Below are 22,049 nucleotides of genomic sequence, written 5' to 3' on the forward strand. Positions count from 1 at the left end.
ATTAGATAGGGATTTAAAAGTTGTGGGTTTTCAGTTGTAATTTTAGTATCTAGAATTACATTTTTATCCACAATTCTTTCGTACTTTAGACGAACCTCTCTCTCTCTCTCTCTCTCTCTCACTCTCTCAATAATCTGGGCTAACTACAAACAAGCAAATAAACAAACAAACAATTCAGTTTTTTTGCAATGTGATTTGTGCAACAGATAGATAGATAGATAGATAGATAGATAGATAGATAGATAGATAGATAGATAGATAGATAGATAGATAGATAGATAGATAGATAGATAGATAGATAGATAGATTTTTTTTTGTTTGTTTTTTACACTTTTATGCTTAGTAAAAGCTAAATGAAATATTAATAGTGTCAGATTATGGTATGTTACATATTTATTTATTTATTTATTATTATTATTATTATTATTATTATTATTATTATTATTATTATTATTATTATTATTATTATTATTATTATTATTTATTTATTTATTTATTTATATTTATATTTTGGTGTATGTCACCATACATCATTTTGAGTACTTTAGCATTAGTATGTGGCCTCTGTAATTTTTATGTCACTTATTCTTTATTTGTAAATGTAGTTTATTATAACTATAACTGTATAACTTTAACCATAACTTTATTTATTATAACTATAACTTTCATATTTTTATACAGAACATCAAGTGGACAACTAATTATACAGAAGCTGATTAATTAAAATTAATTTTAAAGCTGAACACGCGCTTGGTTTAAGTCGGATATGACGAAGGCAATGAACTGTAGTTCGTTAAAGAAGAATCACTTTGAAAGATTCAGTGAGTGACAAAATTGTAAATGTGTAACTTTTAGGAGTACAAATATAGATGGACAGATGCAGACTAAAATCCACAAAACTCTTCCTGAAATCAAATTATGTGGTTCTACTAGTATTTTTTTTATTTTTTAATGGAACCCATTCTGAGTGGACAGAGAGGATTAGTATGCCCAGTAGAAAAGCACAAGCTTAGTTGCAGCTTAACATTTATTTACAGGAATGTTAAAGTGGCTGGTTATAGCGTGTAATGATGTAACTGTACGGTAACAGCAGGGGCAGGTGGACCATCAGGATTTCGTTGGGGTTTAATTCACTCCTAATCAGAGTTATTATTAACCTCCTCCTGCACTAAAACAGAAGCGACATCCACTTCCCAAACTCTGCCATCAAACCACATCCACACCTGAGTGACAAACCACATTACTGCCAATAGAGATGAATCACTGTGGGTGTGGGGTGGGACAGAGATCATAAGTAATTGGTCATGAAACCACACAAGCGGGGTCAGCCTGAGGTCGGCCACATATCTATGCCACCACTACTCATTAGTGTTGACTATGTACCTGTGTGCCATTCACAAACACAAAAATTAGGCTTAACATGCATTTCATATAGTAGATTTTCTTCCATTGTAGCCGTCTAATGAAATCTCTCTCCATAGACATCCGATTACTCGGCTATGGCATCTTTGGCTGGGGGACTGGAGGAGATGAAGAACAGTTTGGCCAATCAGACGGGAGCAGAACTGGGTTCCAGTGTTGCAGGGCCTCAATCGTATCCACTTGTGTCTGGTAAGCAAACTACCTACTGTATATGTTAAAAACACACACATACACAATTTCACTTTCATTGTGGAGTTTTCCCAGATGCTTGCTTATCAAAGCGACCCATTCCACCCAATTCCAAATTGTGAGAGAAAATGTTGTTAAAATTAGTAAAATAAGAAAATAATTATTTTAAATTCAGACTACAGAGAGAGAGAAAAAAGCTTGCTTTGATTAGTGGATAAAAAAAAATGTAAGTCTTAAATAAAAAAAATAAAAACAACACGAAATGGAATGGAATTTACTATGTTGGAAGTGGAATTAAACAGCAGACAGTTTTGGCTGAGATCTGCTAGGATTCTTCTGTATTATAGCTGTGTTAAACATGTATTAGAACCAGCGGCTTGTGGATCAGCTTGCTGTGGGCAGCTCAGAGGTGAGATGAGAGTGTCATCAGACCTGTTAAACAGTGCTCAGTGATTCAGATTCACACTCTATATCCTAAGGGACAGAGGGAGTGGATGGAGACCTGTAATTACTATATACACGTCTCGTTCTCTCCCTTACTGGCTCACTCCATTTGGGAGTAAGGGAGCGCTAATTAAGAGCTGCTTGGACAGGAGCCCTAATGAGGGAATCATGGAATTGGGATTTGTGGACCATCTGACAAGGTAGAGCGAAACCTGTATGTCTAGACTCTGTGTGTTTGTGCTTGCGTGCACATGTGTGTGTGTGTGTGTGGAAGGATAGAAAGCCAGAATGAATTACGAACAGAGCTTGCCTCATAATGGACCATGTGAAAAGAGCATGGAAGGGTACCTCTCCTTTGCATAATGCAAACAATAGGCGCCCCCTATTGGCACATATGTTTTTACATTGATAACTAGCCATTTTTATCAATTTACAAAACATGCATTCAAACAGTAACATTTATACAGGAATGCAGAACAAAAAAATAAAGTGAAAGAAAAACTTTTTTTTATCTCTCTTGATTAGTTTATAGAAAAAGAAATGAGATTGAGAAGTAGCCCCATCTACTACACATGTACTGTAACATTTTTTCTTTCTTTTTTTTTTGAGCAAGAAAATCTTTTCCTGTCTACCCTCTTTCATTCTTCTCTTTTCTGACAACGTCTCTCAGAGGACTAGGCCTTGTCTGTTCTTCCTCTGAAGAGTCCATCTCTCCCTGTCCCTCGCTGTTGCCCTGTCCACTGACCCAGAGTGGATTAGTATCCAGTCTTCACTAATGTCTATCTGTCACCTAACATGGACAACTCCCTAACATGGCAAACAGCAGAACAGAGAGTGCGAGACTCTGTGTATAACTGCGTCAGGTCCGGGCAAAGTACATTTGTTTCTAAAAGCTAAACATGCATTAACTACCAATATTTTGGTATGTTACCTTTTACATTTGTCTGCTTCATGCATTGTTCATTGCTTAAATATTACTGTAAAGCTTACATCTGGTTGCTGGTCTGATAACTTGCCCCAATGCTTGTGACACCATGCCCCTTTTTGTATGGTACTTTGAATTTATTTAAAGGATAGCCCTTTGAAATGTGACATCTCATTTTCAAGGGGGTCCTAAAAACACAAAAACAAAATATTGCAACATAAACAAAACCATAGAAAACATAATATACAAAATATACACAAATATATAAAACAGAAGTCCCCCACAGCAGGATTACAAAGCAATCAATGTCATATTCAATTCAGTTCAAGTTTATTTGTATAGCGCTTTTTACGATACAAATCATTACAAAGCAACTTTACCGAAAATCACGTTTCTACAATATTTGGTAGTAGCTTATAAGTGGTGACTGTCAGTTTGTGTGCATATGACAGGATTTTTCTGAAAAATTAAGACAAGACGTAGTCAGCCAGACGATGAACATTATTAACAGCAATTATTATATGATGCAACCACACTTGTAGCAATATTTGTTAGTTCTGTTTGTTGATTCAGGGTTAGCATCATCTGAGGTCCTCTGAGGGGTCAGCATCATCTCTTCTCAGGATGTTCTGGATCCAGACTGGAGCTAAAAACAGAGAAACAAATTAGAGACATAATTAGCGTAGCTGCTGTTCCAACCAAGTAAAATTAATTGGTTTAACCAAAGCTAAAGAATAAGAATGCGCATTTGATCAAATGCAACTGCAGTCACAATTTAAGAGATGCATTATTCGAATGTTTGGCGAAAGAGATGCATTTTTAATCTAGATTTACACAGAAAGAGTGTGTCTGAACCCCGAACATTATCAGGAAGGATTTTCCAGAGTTTGGGAGCCAAATGTGAGCCAAACTCCTTTAGTGGACTTTGCTATCGTAGGAACTACCAAAAGTCCAGCATTTTGTGACCTTAGGGAGCGTGATGGGTTGTAGCGTGGTAGAAGGCTTGTCAGGTACGCAGGAGCTAAACCATTTAGGACCTTATATGTAAGTAATGATCATTTGTAACTGATACGGAACTTAATAGGTAGCCAGTACAGAGACTGTAAAATCATATTTTCTCTAGCCTCTACATTTTGGACTATGTGTAGCTTGTTTACTGAAGATGCAGGACAACCACCTAGAAGTGCATTACAATAGTCATATAAAAACAGAATCAACTTAATAAAACTTAAAAGCATCGACAAATTATTTTTGAGATAAGAAAATAAAGTCCCATAGCCAAGGCATATGGTTATTATAATAATTTAATAATGAAATATTTTCTATAATAAAAAATATATTAATTTCGTAATATCTCTGATAATTGCTATGGCCATGCATGTTTGTTTACGCATTCAACTCGTGGCCATGAGAAAAACATGTTGTTCACTCAACAGAACATCTCATGGCCACGACATAGGGATGTCGTTACCTTGTCAAAATGATCTCATGGCCACGACATAACATGACATTCCCATGAGTTAATATGACGTTCCCACTAATTAATATTTTGTGGCCACAACATTATCACGTTCCCACAAGTTATTATGTTGTGGCCACGACAAAACTAAGCGAACCGACCATGTCCTCTCACAGGCACCGTACTTTAAGACGTTATTTACACTGATTTTTAAGAACAATATTTTCATGAATTTAAAATCTTCTCAAGTTTAGTCTTTAGAACAATCAATAAGAACTTTCTGAAGTGTTTTTGGGAATACAAAATAGTTGTGCCTTTACGCTTAGTTTAGAAAATTTTAAGTTAAGTTAAGAAGAATTTTATTTTTAAGAATATTTTGGGAATTGGTACGAATTAAGTGAATGATTCAATCATTGTTTGACACAATGGCAACATTCACTGTGCTTTTCCTGAATTAATTAGCACTTTCGAAGACACTTGTTGTTTTCTGTGTAATATATTTATATTTATAATACTTTTTGACTGATATGTGACCTATATCCACTCACATCTCATTTGGTTTCTACCTGCAAACATAGAATCTGCAACTGCTGAATAACCTGTTTACCCAAAGGTCATATAGTAGTGATGTTGCACAACAATTTCCCTTTCCGCACTTTACCACACTTCTTTCAATCTTAACACGTCCCTGAGTTATTCTTCACCATGCCTCTGTCTCTTATACCTTCTTTCATCTTCTCATTCTCTTTTTAATCTCTGATAAAGTATTCCGTTTCCCTCCTTTCCCCCTCCCCCTCGTACGCCCTACTGAGGCTTAAACGGTGTCTGTGTTGAAGGGGATGGATGAACTGTGTGATGGTGTTTATTATGATGAATGGGCTGCAGTCTACAGATCAGCACCATGTGCAGACTGAGAGATGATTCACTCTGACAGCCATGTCATGTAGCCTAATACAGTTATACATCCATACAACAGAGAGAGAGAGGACAGATAAAGTGAGAGAGAATTCAATTTAGAAACTGCCCAATGATCATTGTGAAATGGACAAGTTAAATCTCTCATTAATATTATTATTAATCCATCCCTGTTTGTTTTTAATGAACTCTAATTGACAATCTGTAAGGTATTGACTGTTGTCACATGCAGGTCAGTTACCTGTGCCTTTTTTTCCCCCTAACTTTAACTTCACTGATTTTTTTCTTCATTCCTATGAATATGGCCCTTTCTTTAGTGAATCAGGCCTGAGGGAGACTGGGCCATGTACGTTGTACACTAATAGTAGAGACTAGCAGATCCTGTCATACATCAGTGCATAATTATACCAGAGGCCCTATTACTGGGGCAAAGGCAGATTTGTGATCTGACATAAAGTGAGATGGCTGTATTAATCGGATTGGTTAAACAGGATGTCACTAGTTTACCGTGCTCATAAGATGTCACTTATTTGATTTAATAAGCTACAGCATAGATCCATGCTTCATTCACTTTGCAATGTGAACTCTTTCTGTCAGCTTTTAAATCACACTAGCCTTTAATTGAAAATGTGTTAGTAAGGGTCATAAATGTAAACATAATTATTTTAAAAACTGTTACATAATATCTATTAAAACGAGAAATTTACATTCTCAGAACGTTCTGGGAACCAAAAAAATTGTTTGCTGGGTTACTGCAATGATTCACTCTGTATTAATTCGCAAATCGACAGTTCTGATACTAATCTGAGAGAAAACACACATGACGTGTATGCTGAAATATTGTCAGGAAAATGATTCTCAGGTCTCAGATCTAATCACAATTGTTAGTCAGTCAGTGATATTACACATTTTTTTAGGTATCATTAATAGTGTACTGACACAGCAGTATTTCACTAAAGTCTAGCGATGCCCCTGGTGGTAAGGATTTTTAAGTGTTCTGCAGATTGATATGTTAACAGTTGGTGACAAGTGAATCATTTTAAAAATTATTAATGAAACCATAAGGTTTATTTAAACCACTGATTTATGAAGGAATAATAATGCATACTGCTTAGAGATTAACAACTATCTACTCTATTTTGGCTTCATTCTGAACTTTTTTCATATGTGGAACAAAAATACACAAAGCAAATACTACTATCTAAAATGTAAATATTTCTTGTTTATTAAACTATATAAAAGCACATTTCACACTTGCGCTGGGAGTCTGACTACTAGCTGAATCAAATCTATGCTTTATTATTTGCCATTTTTACATTTATTTCCATACAGAAACACAGGACACACTTATGTGTTGACATCACTATAAGACGCTTTTCAGTTTTAACCTGGTTGTTAAATCTGATCTCACACGTCATCATTTCTGGATTCAAACACTCTTATCAGATCCCAAAAACCAACATTAAATGGTGCTAATATACAGTCACAGTTCTGTAGTACAACCAAAAATGATCTTTACCTATCCTAGTTGGCCAGACAGTGATTATTTATAAAAAATGTTAAAATATTGGTGTCTCAGACACTGAAGGGGTCATCGGATGCCACATGCACTTTTACAAGTTGTTTGAAAACCCTAACCCTAGCCATTTCCTAATAACGTGCTAGTTAGCAAGTTTCACAATGGATATGGCTACAGTTTACCATCTCTCAAGAGAGTGGCTCGGAAGAGAGGGGCGGGGTCAGCAGAGCTCATTTGCATTTAAAGCTGCATGCAACAATATGGCTTGCTCTGAAAAGAGCTGTTTTTGACAGATTAAAAAGGGAGTTGTTTTAAACTACCATTTTTAACCAAGGTATGTTATAGACTTTTCATTTAGGCCCTAAAGAATCATATCAACTTGTGGAAAATGGGCATCTGATGACCCCTTTAAAGCATAGTTGAGATCTTGGAGTAAAGGTTGGGACCCTCAAACATTGCCACAACTTAACAAGCCGATAAAAAAGTTTAAAGCCTATTTACGGAACAATTATAAATTAAAATGCTTTGTAAGGGGTTGTGGTGATTGGAACTCAGGAGTCACTGAGAAGTCAGATCAATAAACTCTTTCCTATTCATGCTAGAAATGCTCTTTTTATCTTTACAGGTCGCGACCTGGCCAGCACCACGCTCCCTGGTTACCCTCCTCATGTTCCTCCAACTGGGCAGGGTAGTTACTCCACACCCTCCCTCACAGGGATGGTACCTGGTGAGTCTCACTCACATACATGCATGTCAATCAATGGTTAACTAACAGAAACAACTATTTTAAGTTCCCATCATATGAGTTCTTCATTTTTTTATTTTTTGGTCTATTTCTAAAGGAGGGAGTGTCAATGAAAATAACAGATAATTTTCATACATGTGCCACCCTCGTTTTTTCTCTCTCATCCTCTCCAGCTCGTCCTGCTGTAGTCACTCTCCCAATACCCCCTTTTCACCTCTGCTTTATTTCAGTTGAGGTCCCAGTGGGAGGGGGTCTTGTCTTTGCCACTTCCTGTCTCCCCCCATCTGCCAGGTTGACAGCACTCCCAGGGGGTTATGGGATGGGGAAGGGTGGGGGGTGTTGGGTGGCTGGCAGTGTGTGAGGCGGGTGGACTGGCGTTGAGTCTTCAGCAGGAGTGGCTGGACTATTAGACCCCAGTCACACAGCTGTCCCTTCTCAACATCAGTAATTTGTTTTTAATGAGAATCATCACTGACCCTTGACTAATTCATTCATTCTTCTGCAGACTCCCTTGGCCTCCTTTCTTTTAGCTATTTTTTAATCCACAGGCCACTTCAGAATCACAAAAAAATACACATGAATTCTCTCACCAAGATATTCATATTCACAAACACAATAGCATGTAAATGGCTTCGAACACTGTTCACCTTGATACATACAGAATGTGACTTAAATAATACTACCTCATTCTTTTTTTCTTAATCCAACATCATCTGAAATTTTGAAATTAACTGAAAAACACCCACCTATTTGTTATTGAAATAAGTCTAAAGTTGTATTTATTTATTTAATTTTACTATTAAAGGTAGGGTTACAAAGTCCACATTTTCCCCCCATGGGTTAAAGGTTTTTGAGGAACTCTGATGATTTTATCTGTAAATTAGTTTAGTAATTAAAAGCTACAGAACATTTCTCACTGACTAGGTAATAAACGGCACTGTTCATGAAGCAGATGAACTTACAGTTTTGCTAATAGAAGAGGCACTGCTGAATGTCTTCATCTGAACAATGTTTTGAGGTAACTGTAGTATAACTGAAATAATTTACTCCAATCCATTTAATTATTTGTATATAATGTACACCCATGGTGTACTGTAATGGCCATTCTGCTTTGCATTGTAATAATTCAATAGCTCATCGTCAGTTATTCCTTACATATTTATTTCTAACAAAAATATCTTCCCGAAAAATATTTTATTAGCAAGCATCGTTAGGGAGCCTTTGAGTTCCAGTAAGAAGTCCACATCATTACATCATTGGTAAACATCAGACAGCTGATGTTGACCAAGCTAGCGCCAACCAACGTAACCAGAGCTGCCAACTCTCAAGCATTCACCGTGAGACACACGCAATTGACTCTTTTCACACGCTTTCACACCACACATCAATTTACTCACGCACAGAAAAATGGGTAATTTATAGCTAGCTAATTATCAAACGCAGCTACGGTTAGCCATCGCTAACATTAGCACGTTTATCGAACAGCCTTCGATACATTTCTATGTTTAACTTCCTGAAAAAAAATACACAAACATTTAAAACAAACTTCTAGCGAAATACTAACAGCATCTAACTTACCAATCCAAAAGAAATGTTGCAAGTTTGGAGTCGAACCTCATTTCTTTCAGGTCCATCAGTTGTCTCCAGCGATTGAAAGCAGTGCTGTTTACTCTGGTTCGGCTCCTTTTCTTATCGGATTTGATCTGTGATTCCGAGCGCGGTTGTTTCCCTGTAGCGGGTGGTGGTCTCTTGCCAAGGGCTTGAGCCATCCTTCCTCTCTCTTCCCTGAACTGAAATTAAGTATGCCAGTACGGTTCAGGTACGCCCACAAGCCGTGCGAGTTATTCGTGTATTGCAGGTTGGCTGGTTGTTAAGTTGCCCGTATACCGGCGCCCATGGCCGAAACTGGTATTACGACACCTGTCGGGCCGGGGCTAGTAATGCTAATGCTAATTAAGGTTGATATCTCTGCAGCACTGTAACTTGACATTTTTTTTTATGACATCATCGCCCTTATTTCTTCTTATTCTTTTGATGTATGTAATTTTTTGGAAATTTTTACCTCAATTTTTGCATATGGCACCTTTAATGTTTGGGATAGGTTCATTGAGCTAGTTTTATTACAGAAACCTGACAACCTTGGTTAAGGGCTACTTGCATTTTTGTGCATGTCCATCACATTTGACAGTTATGAATCATATTTTTGGTTTAATGTCATATTATTTAGGGTCACTGCTAAATAGTAGTAGAGGCTTGAAAAAAAGTAGGAATTGTGGTTCAGCTTGTCTGACACCCTGTAGTATTTCAGAGTCTTGAAATATTTGGTTAATATTAGCTCAAGTGGTAGAGCATTTTGTTAGTAAGCACAAGGTTGGGGGTTCAAATCCCAGGGAACACATGTTAGGTGAAAATTAAAAGCCTGAATGCAATGTAAATTGCTTTGGATAAAAGCGTCTGCTAAATGCATAATTTAAATTTTAAAATATTTTTTATCTAATTTTAAATTTATTTATCAAATGATTAGTAAAATGTGGGGCCTAACAGATGTTTTATAATTGGAGGTGAACTTATTTTTTTTATGTTTATTAGAATGCATTTCTGAAAGAAGAAGATGCACAATATGATTCACAATACACAAAAAGTAGAATATACAGTATATGGATCCACAAGCTGGTTATCAATGGATATCAGCGTTTTTGAAAAAAAGTATTTTTATTATGCAGTATTGGATGCTAATGATGGTTTAAATCTTAAATGCAACATTTAAAAAATATTTAATAAGCTATATCTCTGGACCAAAACAGTTGACAGATGAATGTGATAACTTGTGCAACAGATATATTTACCTCAGAAAAGAAAGTACATGGATTGTATTTCATATTGCATTCTTATTCATCTCGTTTTTTTCACAACTTGTGTGAGGCATAGAAAATGTACTGGTAATTTTCTGCAAGGATATTATGCTGAAGTTTACAGACATTTCTTTTAACCCTAAAATACAACACTTTTAAAATGTGATTTAAAATATGCGGAAAACACCTATAAAAAAATTGCTTTATATTAACACTACACTTTGCTTTATTTTTACGGACTTTCCTTACTTTAATCAACTACTTTTCTTGTTAAATGTGGCTTACCAACTAGAAAAGTTATAACTATGATGAAAAAAGCTAAACTTGAAGGAGGGATTTGCTTGCTTAGCTTCAGTATCAAGTGCAAGGTAACACAAGTGGATACAAGTGGAAACTCTAGTGTGACAAGACAAATAGAGTGGTATAAAAAAGCAAGAAGTGTGGGATGAAGGACTGTTCACCAACCCTTGTATCAACTCCCTGAACACAGCCAAACAAACCCAAGCAAAACAACAACAACAACATGTCTCTTGTCGTGTCTCCAGTCTGTCACGCTGGTGTCTCTGTCGATGCTCTCCCTGTTGCCACCGTGACTTAAAGGGTCTTGTCGGGTCCCCTCTCTTCAGAGCAAGATCGGTAACCTTGTCTCGTATTTCCCTCCAACTGAATCCCCCATGTTTCCCCCACTTCTGACAAGCATTTATGACCTTGCAACCCATCTCTCTCGCTGGGGAGACCCCATCCCTCTTTTATTCTCCATCCATAAGTCATCCCCCGCACTTTGACCAGCATCTTCCCAAAACAACCTCACATGCAGTAGTCATTTTAGCACAGGGTTGACAGAGGGAAGGTAACCATGCCAACGATCCCATCTAAAAGCATTTTGAAGGTTAAGGGTAGGAGCATCCTACTTCATTTACCTTCAACTACTGCCCTTTTTTCAGTTGTCTTTATTTATGATGATACTTGGGGATTTATACAATTTTGTTTAAAATATAAACATGAAAATCACTTTAAGCTTTACTCTGACAGCAAACATTTAATGAATCATATTGTATTAATGTCTCCATATTTTATATATGCATGCATTTTTTTTATATCCATTATATACTATAGATGAAATAATGTAAAATTACATAAAATATAAAGTTAAAGGGGTCATATGATGTGATTTAAATGTTTCCTTTCTGTTTGGAGTGTTACAAGCTCTTAGTAAAGTCACAAAGACCAAAGTCTCAAATCCAAAGAGATTTTCTTTATAAAAGTTAGTCTTTATAAAAACCTCCTAAAACTGCTTGTTCTAACATGCCCCAACATCTCTACATCACTGCGTCGGAAGATTTGCATAACGCCAACCAGATGTTCACGCAAAGAAAGAAAATGTACCTTCTATTCTCGTTGTAGTATTGTTTTTGCCACCACCGCCGCCATGTTGTATAGAAGCTGTGCATTTCACTGTGAAAGTGAAACTACTTTGTTTGGCCTTCTAAAAGAGGATGATATCCGCTTCATCATGAGTGGAGCTGATCCGTGCTGGTCGCTGAGGAAATACATCAACTTTCACCGGGGATGAAGCGGAGTCCAGCCCAGGGTTGTTACATGTGGTTGCTGCAAGTCCAATGCCCGCCTCTGCTCGCTCTAGGACTCCGGCCTCTGCTCACTCAAGGCCACGTTGTGTGATGCGGTTTTGTTGAGAAAGCGAAACTACTTTGTTTGGCCTTCTAAAGAGGACACGATTAGAAATCATGTTTATATCACTTTTATAATTGGTTTTATTTTTAGATTTCATTATTCCGGCCGAACAAGGCAACACAATATGTTAAGGGGCGTAGCATTTCCGTCACAAGCTTGAGGTATTCGGCCAATCACAACGCACTGGATAGCTGGCCAATCAGAGCATACCTCTCTTTTCAGACCTTTGTAAAAATCGATGAGTTTCAGAAGTTGGGGCATAGAGGAGAAACAATATTGTACAGTATACCGAAAATAATGTGTTTTTTAACCTTAAACCGCATAAACACGTTTCATTTCACTTTAATGTTTTGAAAGACTCTTATTTGATCAAAAATACAGTAAAACCAGTAATGTTGAGAAATATTATTTCCAATTAAATTTAAGATGTATTTTATTCCTGTGATGACCAAGCAGACTTTCAGTCGCCATTACCCCAGTCTCCATTATTCAAGTTGAAATTTCTTGTTGAAAACAGTTGTACTGCTTAATATTTTTTTGGAAACTGGATGCTTTTTTCACATACTTCTATACTGTCCCTTCCTTATAAATAATGCATTAAACTGGCCAAAAAATATCATATCACATACTGTATGCTTTGAATAGCTGTCTTTGTTCCAAATTGTGCTTTAGTGTGAACAGTCTAGTTATTGCTAGAAACCTGGAAACCATGTGTGGCATTACTCTCATTCTGTGCAGTTTTGTGATTAGATTGGTTGCTTGCTTTTTATTTTATTTTACTTTTTCCTTCATTCTCTGTACAAACAATCAGTACAATCAGTCATACAATGCACACATTCTCTTAGATTAAGTTTTCAAATTAAGTTCACTACATTTGTAATTTTTTTTTAAAATATGCATTTTGAACAGCTTGATTTAAACAGTTCCTTTGAGTATGTTAATTATATATGTATATATATATATATATATATATATATATATATATATATATATATATATATATAAATTGATATAAAAGTACAAAAAAAAGGTTATATTTATTGATAGAACTGCTTCAGGTTCTTATTTACAACTCCCAAAAATGATAGACTTCACTTTCACTTTTATATAAAATTGATTAGTGCTTTTATTTTTATTTTTTTCAGTATATCTCCTTGATCCTCTTCCTGCACTTTATCCCACAGCGTATCGCTTATTTCTCCTCTCCTTTTCCTCCGTTCTGTTGCTTTCTCTCTTTCAGCAGGGGGGCTGACACACAGGGGAGGGGGGCACAAAATCAGCCAGGCAGAACCGACAGAGCGAGAGATGGAGGGAAAGAGAGAGAGAGCCGGGGCCTCTGATTTTGTGACAGCCAGCAAAGGGAAAGTGTTCCCCGGGGAAAGGGAGAACGAGGGAAAAGAGGGAGAGAAAGAAAGAGGGAGATAAGGGAAAACTACACTGAAGCAATGGAGGAGAAAAACTGTCACAAATTTACACTTCCAGCTCACCAATTGGACCTTTTAGGCCCATACACACCACATGCGCAGTACAGGATATACTTTCAAATAGAAGCGTTAGATTAACTGTACATTCATATCCAACATTTTTCATTGTCTTTTCTTGAATTTCAGGAGGAGATTTCTCTGGCAGTCCTTATTCCCATCCACAGTATTCAACTTACAACGAATCTTGGAGATTTGCAAACCCCAGTCTACTAGGTAAGAGCTTGAGCTGAACGCACAAATATATGGACAGTAATGCAGAATACTTGCTTTTTATAAGCTTTTAAATATATAGTAATGTGTTAATGTGCCTTAAAAGGAACAATTCAACCAAAATGAAAAACGATAATTGTGATTTTATCTCCCGACTGTGATTTTATATCTCACAATATAACTATTTATGTCCCAACTGCAACTTGATACAATCTCTCCATATGTATCAGTTACAATTTAATATCTCACAGTTAAACTTTTAATGCAATAAAAAAAAAGTCTGTCCTCATCTTCAATTTTATATTCCATTCTGCAAATTTGAACTGGTGCCATGACTAGTTACGACTCATGCAAGAACCAGGGTATGTAAATTCGATTTCAGGGTTTCAGTGAAGGGGGAAATTACTCACGCTAAGCTTTTGTATAGCTTATATTTACTGTACCATTCAATAAAAGTGATTAGTAATTGAAAGTAACTGAAAGACAAAGGTGACACTTAAGACATTTATAATGTTACAAAAGATTATTTTTAAATAAATGCTGAACTTTTTGTATAAAACAAAGAATCCAGAGCAACCTTTTTGTGTGTGTGTGTGTGTGTGTGTGTTTACACCCTCATAATGCAGTTATAATGGGATTTTGGTAATATTGCAATTAAACTTGACCTTATGTAGACACAATACTTTGATCAAAATAGTGAGATTAAGTTCATAATTGTAGCAACCACAATCACAATAAAATAAGTGGCATCCACGTGTTGCTCACACAACTTCATAAATGTACTCTGCGACATTAATCCAAAGCAGATCTGGATCTATTTGGGTGCTAGAAGATGCTAAGCACCATTGAATGAAAGCAAAAGCACCCTTAGTAAGGCTGTAAAAATAGGATATTAGCAAAAAAAGATTTGGTAAACACTCCAGTACGTATTGTATTCATGTTTGTGATCAGGAGAGCTTCAAAGGTTTCTATTTACAATGTGTTTTTAAGCACTGAGCAATATAGCCAACCACAGACATATTGTTTGAGTTCTTGAATGGAATGGCCAATCAGAAGTTTTTCAGTTCAAGCATCCCATCACTGTTCAAAACGCTGCATTTTTGTTCTGCAAGCTCACATTAAATTCTATCATTATATTGAAGACACAATGTAAATAATAGATTTACTATGCATCATAGAATAATTCATGGATGATAACAGAACGTTGTCGGATCGCAATGTTACAATGTTCAGCACGGAGCTGAATAACCTTCCAGTAGCCCATGTCAGTAGTCATGTTTTACATTGTAAGTAATGGTGGTAAAAACAACCACACTTTTTGGAAACATGAGAAAAGAACATGATTACACATGGGGTAAATAATAACAGAATTTCTTTGTGAACTACTTATTTAAGTAGAATAAATGCATTGATTTAGAATGTTTTATAAAGGATTAATTTATAATTTACTGTGAATGATAAACTTACTTATTTAAGTCATTGTATGTGTGCGCGCTTTGCAGTGTTCCAGCAGGAGTACGGTTCTTTACTGGGCTCGGAGAGAGCAGCTTCATCAGGTCTGTTCCCTGGCCAAACCCCACAACCTACAGGTACATAACACCCATGCTATCAGAGGGGGATGTGTGGGTGGTTTGATGTTTGAAACATTGTCGGGTTAGCTTGCCATATGTGTATGTATGTATGGTGCACTGCACAGAATGAGCGGTTCAGAAGCAAAACCTCAGACTGACACACCAGTCAAAAGCAAGGTGAAGGGGCATTGGCTTAAAAATAGTGTGTAAGAGAGAGCCACAGAGCTGACCTTAATGCTCCCAATGGAGAAGGCATTCCTTGGAGATTTCATGAGCTTTTTACTTGGTGTGTCAAGACAGAGACCCTGATCTGACAGACGTTTGACAGTGTTTGTGTGAAGTGCACTATTAGGGCTCGACTATTATGTGGATTAAAACATTTCCACTGTAGATTCAGGATCTAAAACATGTATGTAATGCTTTAAGAATTGAATCAAGTAATAGTAGTACATTTTTATTTACCTAAATACAATTAATTGCTGATTCAGAGTGTTAACCTGATAACCTAACTGGTTTGCAAAAAATTGAAGTGCCACTGAAATTTCTCTGCCTTAATACTCTCGTCTTAGTTGTGAGACAGTAGTTATTTGCTGAAAATGCTAGTTAATGTTTTTGTATTGAGGTAAAAAAAAAATAATGATAATAATAACTTCTATTCTAATTTGCTCAAACAATTTAGCATTTTTGTAATTTTTTGGGGGGATTTCTTTCCCACATTGTTATGCATGTGGTGTAAAAATTGCTTATACATTTTTTATTATGCTATATTATTACCAAATATTGGATTTAATCTTTTTGTCAAATGAAATCTTTCAGTTAGCACAGGTTTTATATTTCTTTTTGGAATTAATGCTAGTAGGTCTCATTGATCGGAGCTTATGCATCTTAGATTTTGAGTGAACATTGCCAGGATTATCCACAAATAATGATTTTTCAATCAAAAACAGTGACATCTTGATATACTTCACTCTCTCAAACCCTGTTTTTAAAGCAACACAAAAGCTACTGAATCACACTCACATAATCTTTATTTCAAGTGAAGACAAACACACCCATCCACCACATTTCTCACAATTTCAAACTCTTTAACTCCGGCAACAAAGACTAAGCAGCACAGCTGTCCCTCTATTCTGTTATATCCCTCGCTCACGTCCGCTGTCTGTGTGTAATAAAGAAAAATACTTCCTGCTAAAACGAACTATGATACTAAAGACATTTCATCTTTGAGGGGTCCATCAGCACTTAATGCCGACACAGACTGATCAAGATGGATCATGTGTCTTATAGAGCAGAAATGGTCTTTTCCCTGCAGAATCTGAGCTGATGATGGTGGTGTCATTTTTGATAAGAGGAAGGGTGACATGATCGTGGGGGACTTGATAAATAAAAAGTACACTGGGCTGTACATCCATCATCCTGTGATCATATTTATTCTTGTTAATGAATTAATTGCTTCTTATTTAGCAATTATCTTAATGTGATCAACAGCAGTTCCATTTTGAGTGCAGAGGTAGTAATAAAATAAATACAGTGCTACAAACAGAAGTTCATGGTTTAAATACATGCTGTGTTAAAACATAACACATGATTCACATAACTTACACTACACATTTTATGCTAACAAATTAATGCTTTTTATCAAGAGTGACCTCAAAAATACATTTATAACGTTACTAGTGCTGGGCAATGATTAATCGCGATTAATCGCATCCAAAATAAAGATTTTTGTGTACATAATATATATGTGTACTGTTATTATATAGATATATATAAAGAAATATGCATACAGTATATTTAGAAAATATTTACATGCATATATTTATATATGTATCATTTATATTATATATAAATATTTTATATATATATATATATATATATATATATATATATATATATATATATATATATATATATATATATATATATATATATATATATATATATATATATATATATATATATATATATTTAAATAAATACATGCATGTCAGTGTATTTATATGAACATAATAAATATACACAGTACACACACATATATGTACACAAAAACTTTTATTTTGGATGCAATTAATCGTGATTAATCGTTGCCCAGCACTAAATGCTACGAAATATTTATATTTAAAATAAATGCTGTTTTTTATTAACTCGTATTCATCAAAGAATCTTGAGAAAAATGTAGCAGCACATGATAATAAAAATAATAATAAATGTGTTTTTTTTTTTTTTACCATCAAATCAGTATTTTAGAATGATATCTGAAGGATCATGTGATTTTATTGGCTGCTGCCATCACAGAAATAAATTATATTTTAAAATATATTTAAATATAAAATAGTTATTTTAAATAATAATAATAATAATAATAGTTCACAACATTACTGTTTTATTGTATTTGTGATCAAATAAAAACCGCATTGATGAGCATAAGAGACCTAGAGGCATTCGAGAGTTTTTTTCTTCTGTTTTAAACTGTGTAGGTGTTTAAATGTGTAACTTTAACTTTCAAAACCTTGATTCATTTAAATTTAGAGGGTCACTGAGGGGCCAAGTTTGCTGACACGTGGGCTCCGGCCTTTAAAACTCCTCCCATTTGAGCTATTTAAGTGTTCTTCTTCATCTGACGACTGACAGATTTGTTTTTTCATATCCCTTGTAGGATCTCCATACTACTATAGCGCAGCCACACGGGGAGCAGGAACAGCTGCCACAGCTACTGCCACTGCCTATGACCGCCACTGACCAGCCGGACAGAGCAGAGGAGGAACGGTGGAGGAGTGAGCCAAACGAAAAGAAAGAGGAGCGAGAACGGATTGATAGCAGCCACGCAAGACTGTCTAACTTAGGAGCAAAGAAACGAAGGCGGAGCAGGAAGGAGAAAGAAGAAAGAAAGAAGAGGTGACAATGTTTTCCTGCCGATTACAATCAATGGTCCAGTCAGTAGCTTCGACCGATGTTTCTCATTTCTGTTGATTAGTGGAAAGTATACACCCAATCACCTGTATTCCTGTGGTCTCGGCTCACACGAAATCTGTTATTGCTTTGATTTATCTTCTGTCATTAAAGCCTTGCTTATCCTATCGTCTTTGCATCTCTATGCAGTCTGTTCTTAGAGATGATCAGGTGTTGGGAGTCGGTATACCAGACAATCTACTAGTGGCAGCTTGAGATGACCTACGTACGTGATTTGAGTTCATTTTTGAGTCATTTTTATCCAATGTGTGAATGTGGCGTCATAATCTGTGGCGGGCTTATTGTCTGTTAAAAACCATGAATTGTTTCGGAGAGAACCTAACGTATCAAGTGAACGGGGATTTAACAGAGTTGGACAGATAACTCAGGTCGGAATATTGGCATTATTTACATTCAAATTAGCCAGCGTGAAGGACAGACCCATTTCACTATTGATCATGGGACGCGTCCACTCGAAAATGTAGCATAAATACGGTTGAGACTATACTAGAAGATGCGGCAATCAGCCCTGATGCATAAGCACAAGAATACTTGAGCCCTCTGTTGTAATCTAGGAACCATTTAGAAATAATGGACTCCTTATAAACCGAATTACATGACAAATGGGACTGTTTTGGGTAATATGTTGGAAAAGTGCAGCAGGATTTAAATGTTTAAGCACTGTCGCATTGAACGAGAGCATCAGTATTTTAAAAGACTCCTCTCCTTCCTCTATGTAGATAAATACTATTTACGTACGTACTGAATACCCTTATTCAACTGTACATTAGTAAGAGTTATAGCTATTTATGATGGAGAGTAATATATATAATTGTGTGTAAAAGTTTACCGCGGACAAATGCTACAATGCTACTGCTAGCTAAAGATGTTGCCGTTGAATACGTAGCTGGTTCTCTTTTTAAACCCCCGATGTTTCATTCCAAAAACAAATCAGTTGCAATTAAAAAGCACTGGCAAGCTTTTGTGAAGTTGCTCCATTCTAGAAGGGGAAAACCATTAGCGATGCTACTTCCCCTAACAGGAAGTGATGTCACACTGTCTGTCCCTTCAAATCATTTCCTTAGCCTCCCCAAAGATACTCTTCAGTAGTGCAAATAGACACTCTTAAAAGCACAAAGTGACAATTTTTTTTTTGTTTTTTTGTCCACGCTATTTCTCTCTGAGTGCATTTGTTTTTGATTATTCCCTTCATCCATACTGCGCCAAGACAATGCATGAGACCAAGGTGGAGGCCTTACCAAACTCTCTATGTAGCAACATCATGCTGTACATCCTTCCTGTTTGTCTGTCTGAGATATCCTGTACATCTATCACTTACAATGACAAGAGCTTTTGATATCATTATTGACTGATATATTGATATCTAACTTTAGATTCTAGTAGACAAGAAAAGACTAAAAGTGTGCTTTATTTAGCTATTGTCCGTGATGAGTGTTTCCAGTTCTTAATTTTCTTGCTTTTTTTTTTCAATACGCTGTGCATTGCTGAGTAGCTTTCGAAAAAGCAGAACACTGTAGTTTTAGTAGTGAGACACAAGCACCAAAATTTGATGTGAAATGAGAAAAAAATGACAAACCTATGAATATATACATATATAAGTTGATAGTTTTTATGTTGTTGCTCTGGATTGTAAAGTAGTAATAGGATTACATTTGTTTGTAGAGACCATAAGTTGCATGTTATGCAACTCTAAAGAAACCCTTGATGCCGTTTCACCACTAATGACTACTGGTGAACTTTGACCTTTTAAACTTTTAGTCAGAGGCATTATGAACCTGAAGTACACCAGCTGAAATCAAGGACAGTGCCTTTATTTTTCTACCGAGTCATCCAGAATGACCATGTGTCACTAAATTGCAAAATTGTCTGCATGACATAATGAGATCACAGCTTAAACCAACCAATCAACGAACAGATACTACACTACCAATCATTTTAGCAGCATTTTTTTTACATGCTAATTTTACAATCTAATTAAAACCCATTTCATATCCACTAATATGCACCTATTTAATATTTAACATCAAGGTAGAAACAAGTATCCTTTATAAAACAATGATCTATCATTGACGATATAAAACAGAAATCTAAAAACAACGATTCAATAAAAGATTTAGTCAAAATTCACATATTCTGAGACCCAACTTATCTATATGACATGATGGAACAATAAACTCCTGATGGTAATTCCATTCTCTTAAAGGGAAAGTTCACCCAAATATATGAACCCTCATCATTTACTCAACCAAATGGTATTCCAAATGGTTTCACTGGACCACACTGACTTTGATTGTATGGACAATAAAAACAGGGACAATACATTTTTCAAAATGACGTCTTTTGTGTTTCAAAGAAGAAAACATGCATATAGGTTTGGAACATTATGAGTGGATTTTGGGTGAACTATTCCTTCAAGCACTGAAAATGAATATTAGATTAACTGTAAAAGGGATTGTCTTGTCATTTATATAAATATATATTTAAATGGACGTTCTGGGTGTTCCTGTTGGATTAATGTAGAGAGATACAAATGAAAAACACACACAGTCCTTTTGTCCTTCGTCAGGTCGTGAATATGCCACACCTCTCCAATGACATGATCAAAACGTGCTGCACCAGCAAAATCGAACACCCCTTTCTCATTTCGCATCCCCTCTTATTTCAATTTCTTATTTCCACCCCCACCACCATTTAACTCCATTTGCCTTTCTGGTGCACCTTTAATCTGATCAGATCTTCCTAACCCCTTCCTCCAATGCCATCAGGATTACAAATTCTACAAATTGGCTGTTGATCACCTTTGTGTAAATTCCCCATTTTTTTCTGAGAAGACTATAGTTGGCATATTTCCTATTTTTATAGATAGGAAATATACCAAATTTTATTATGTTTAAAAAGCACCTCACAATATTAGCAGTTAATTATATATATGCATCCATGTTCTCCTTTGCATATTTCAGTTTTTAAAACAACCTGCATTTTAAGTTGTAAACAGCATGCATAAAAAAAAAATTCTTGTTTTAGATCACTGGCAGACAAAAGTGATGTGACATACAGCCAACGTAAAGGTAAATTAATTAGTACTATTTTTCTCAGACTCTCTAATTAAAAAAAGTGGCAAAATAAATACCCGGCTTTCAATTATACCTTAAAACAAAGTAATTTACTGTCTAAATATGGTATAGTAATGACTTCATATTTAAAATATTTCCAAAGCAAATTCTGAGCATCATAACTGATACTCATTCATTCAGTGAACAGCCCCCAATTTAATTTCAGCGTTCCAATATTTTCATCTATTCACATCGAAATAAAATGAGAGCCAAATACTATATGACTTCACTTTGTTTTCCAAAAAAAAAAAAATTCAAATTTGGTTTAAAATTCTAACACAGGAATATATTAAGTAATGTATTGATTCTAAAAGTGGTATGTCCAGATCAACATTAAAGGTTTCCCAATTTAAAAAGCAGACTTTAAGCAAAATCAATCAATAAATAAAAACAGAGGACTTGGTTATCACCTTATTGTGGCCTTCTGTGTACAATCGGAAGCTCCAACTGTAATTACTTGCTAATAGTTTCTTTCCCAAGGGGTTCATAAGTATTTTTTACTCAGTTTTTGAAGTAAAGAGTAAAGATTTTAAGAAAGC

General features: G+C 35.7%; 1 protein-coding gene across 3 annotated transcripts in view; it reads left to right on the forward strand.

The window, feature by feature from the left end:
* pax5 (paired box 5) overlaps positions 1-21,823 on the forward strand; it is a 57,495-nt gene extending 35,672 nt beyond the window's left edge. For all 3 annotated transcript variants that reach the window (XM_052545555.1, XM_052545553.1, XM_052545554.1), the window contains exons 7-11: positions 1,482-1,611; positions 7,499-7,600; positions 13,773-13,859; positions 15,359-15,445; positions 18,084-21,823. In XM_052545555.1, the coding sequence (XP_052401515.1) occupies positions 1,482-1,611; positions 7,499-7,600; positions 13,773-13,859; positions 15,359-15,445; positions 18,084-18,166 (489 nt within the window). In that variant the 3' untranslated portion in view covers positions 18,167-21,823. The remainder of the gene's footprint in view (positions 1-1,481; positions 1,612-7,498; positions 7,601-13,772; positions 13,860-15,358; positions 15,446-18,083) is intronic.
* Positions 21,824-22,049: the final 226 nt, after the last annotated feature.

The sequence above is a fragment of the Carassius gibelio genome, chromosome B1 (assembly GCF_023724105.1).
Source record: "Carassius gibelio isolate Cgi1373 ecotype wild population from Czech Republic chromosome B1, carGib1.2-hapl.c, whole genome shotgun sequence".
NCBI lineage: Eukaryota > Metazoa > Chordata > Actinopteri > Cypriniformes > Cyprinidae > Carassius > Carassius gibelio.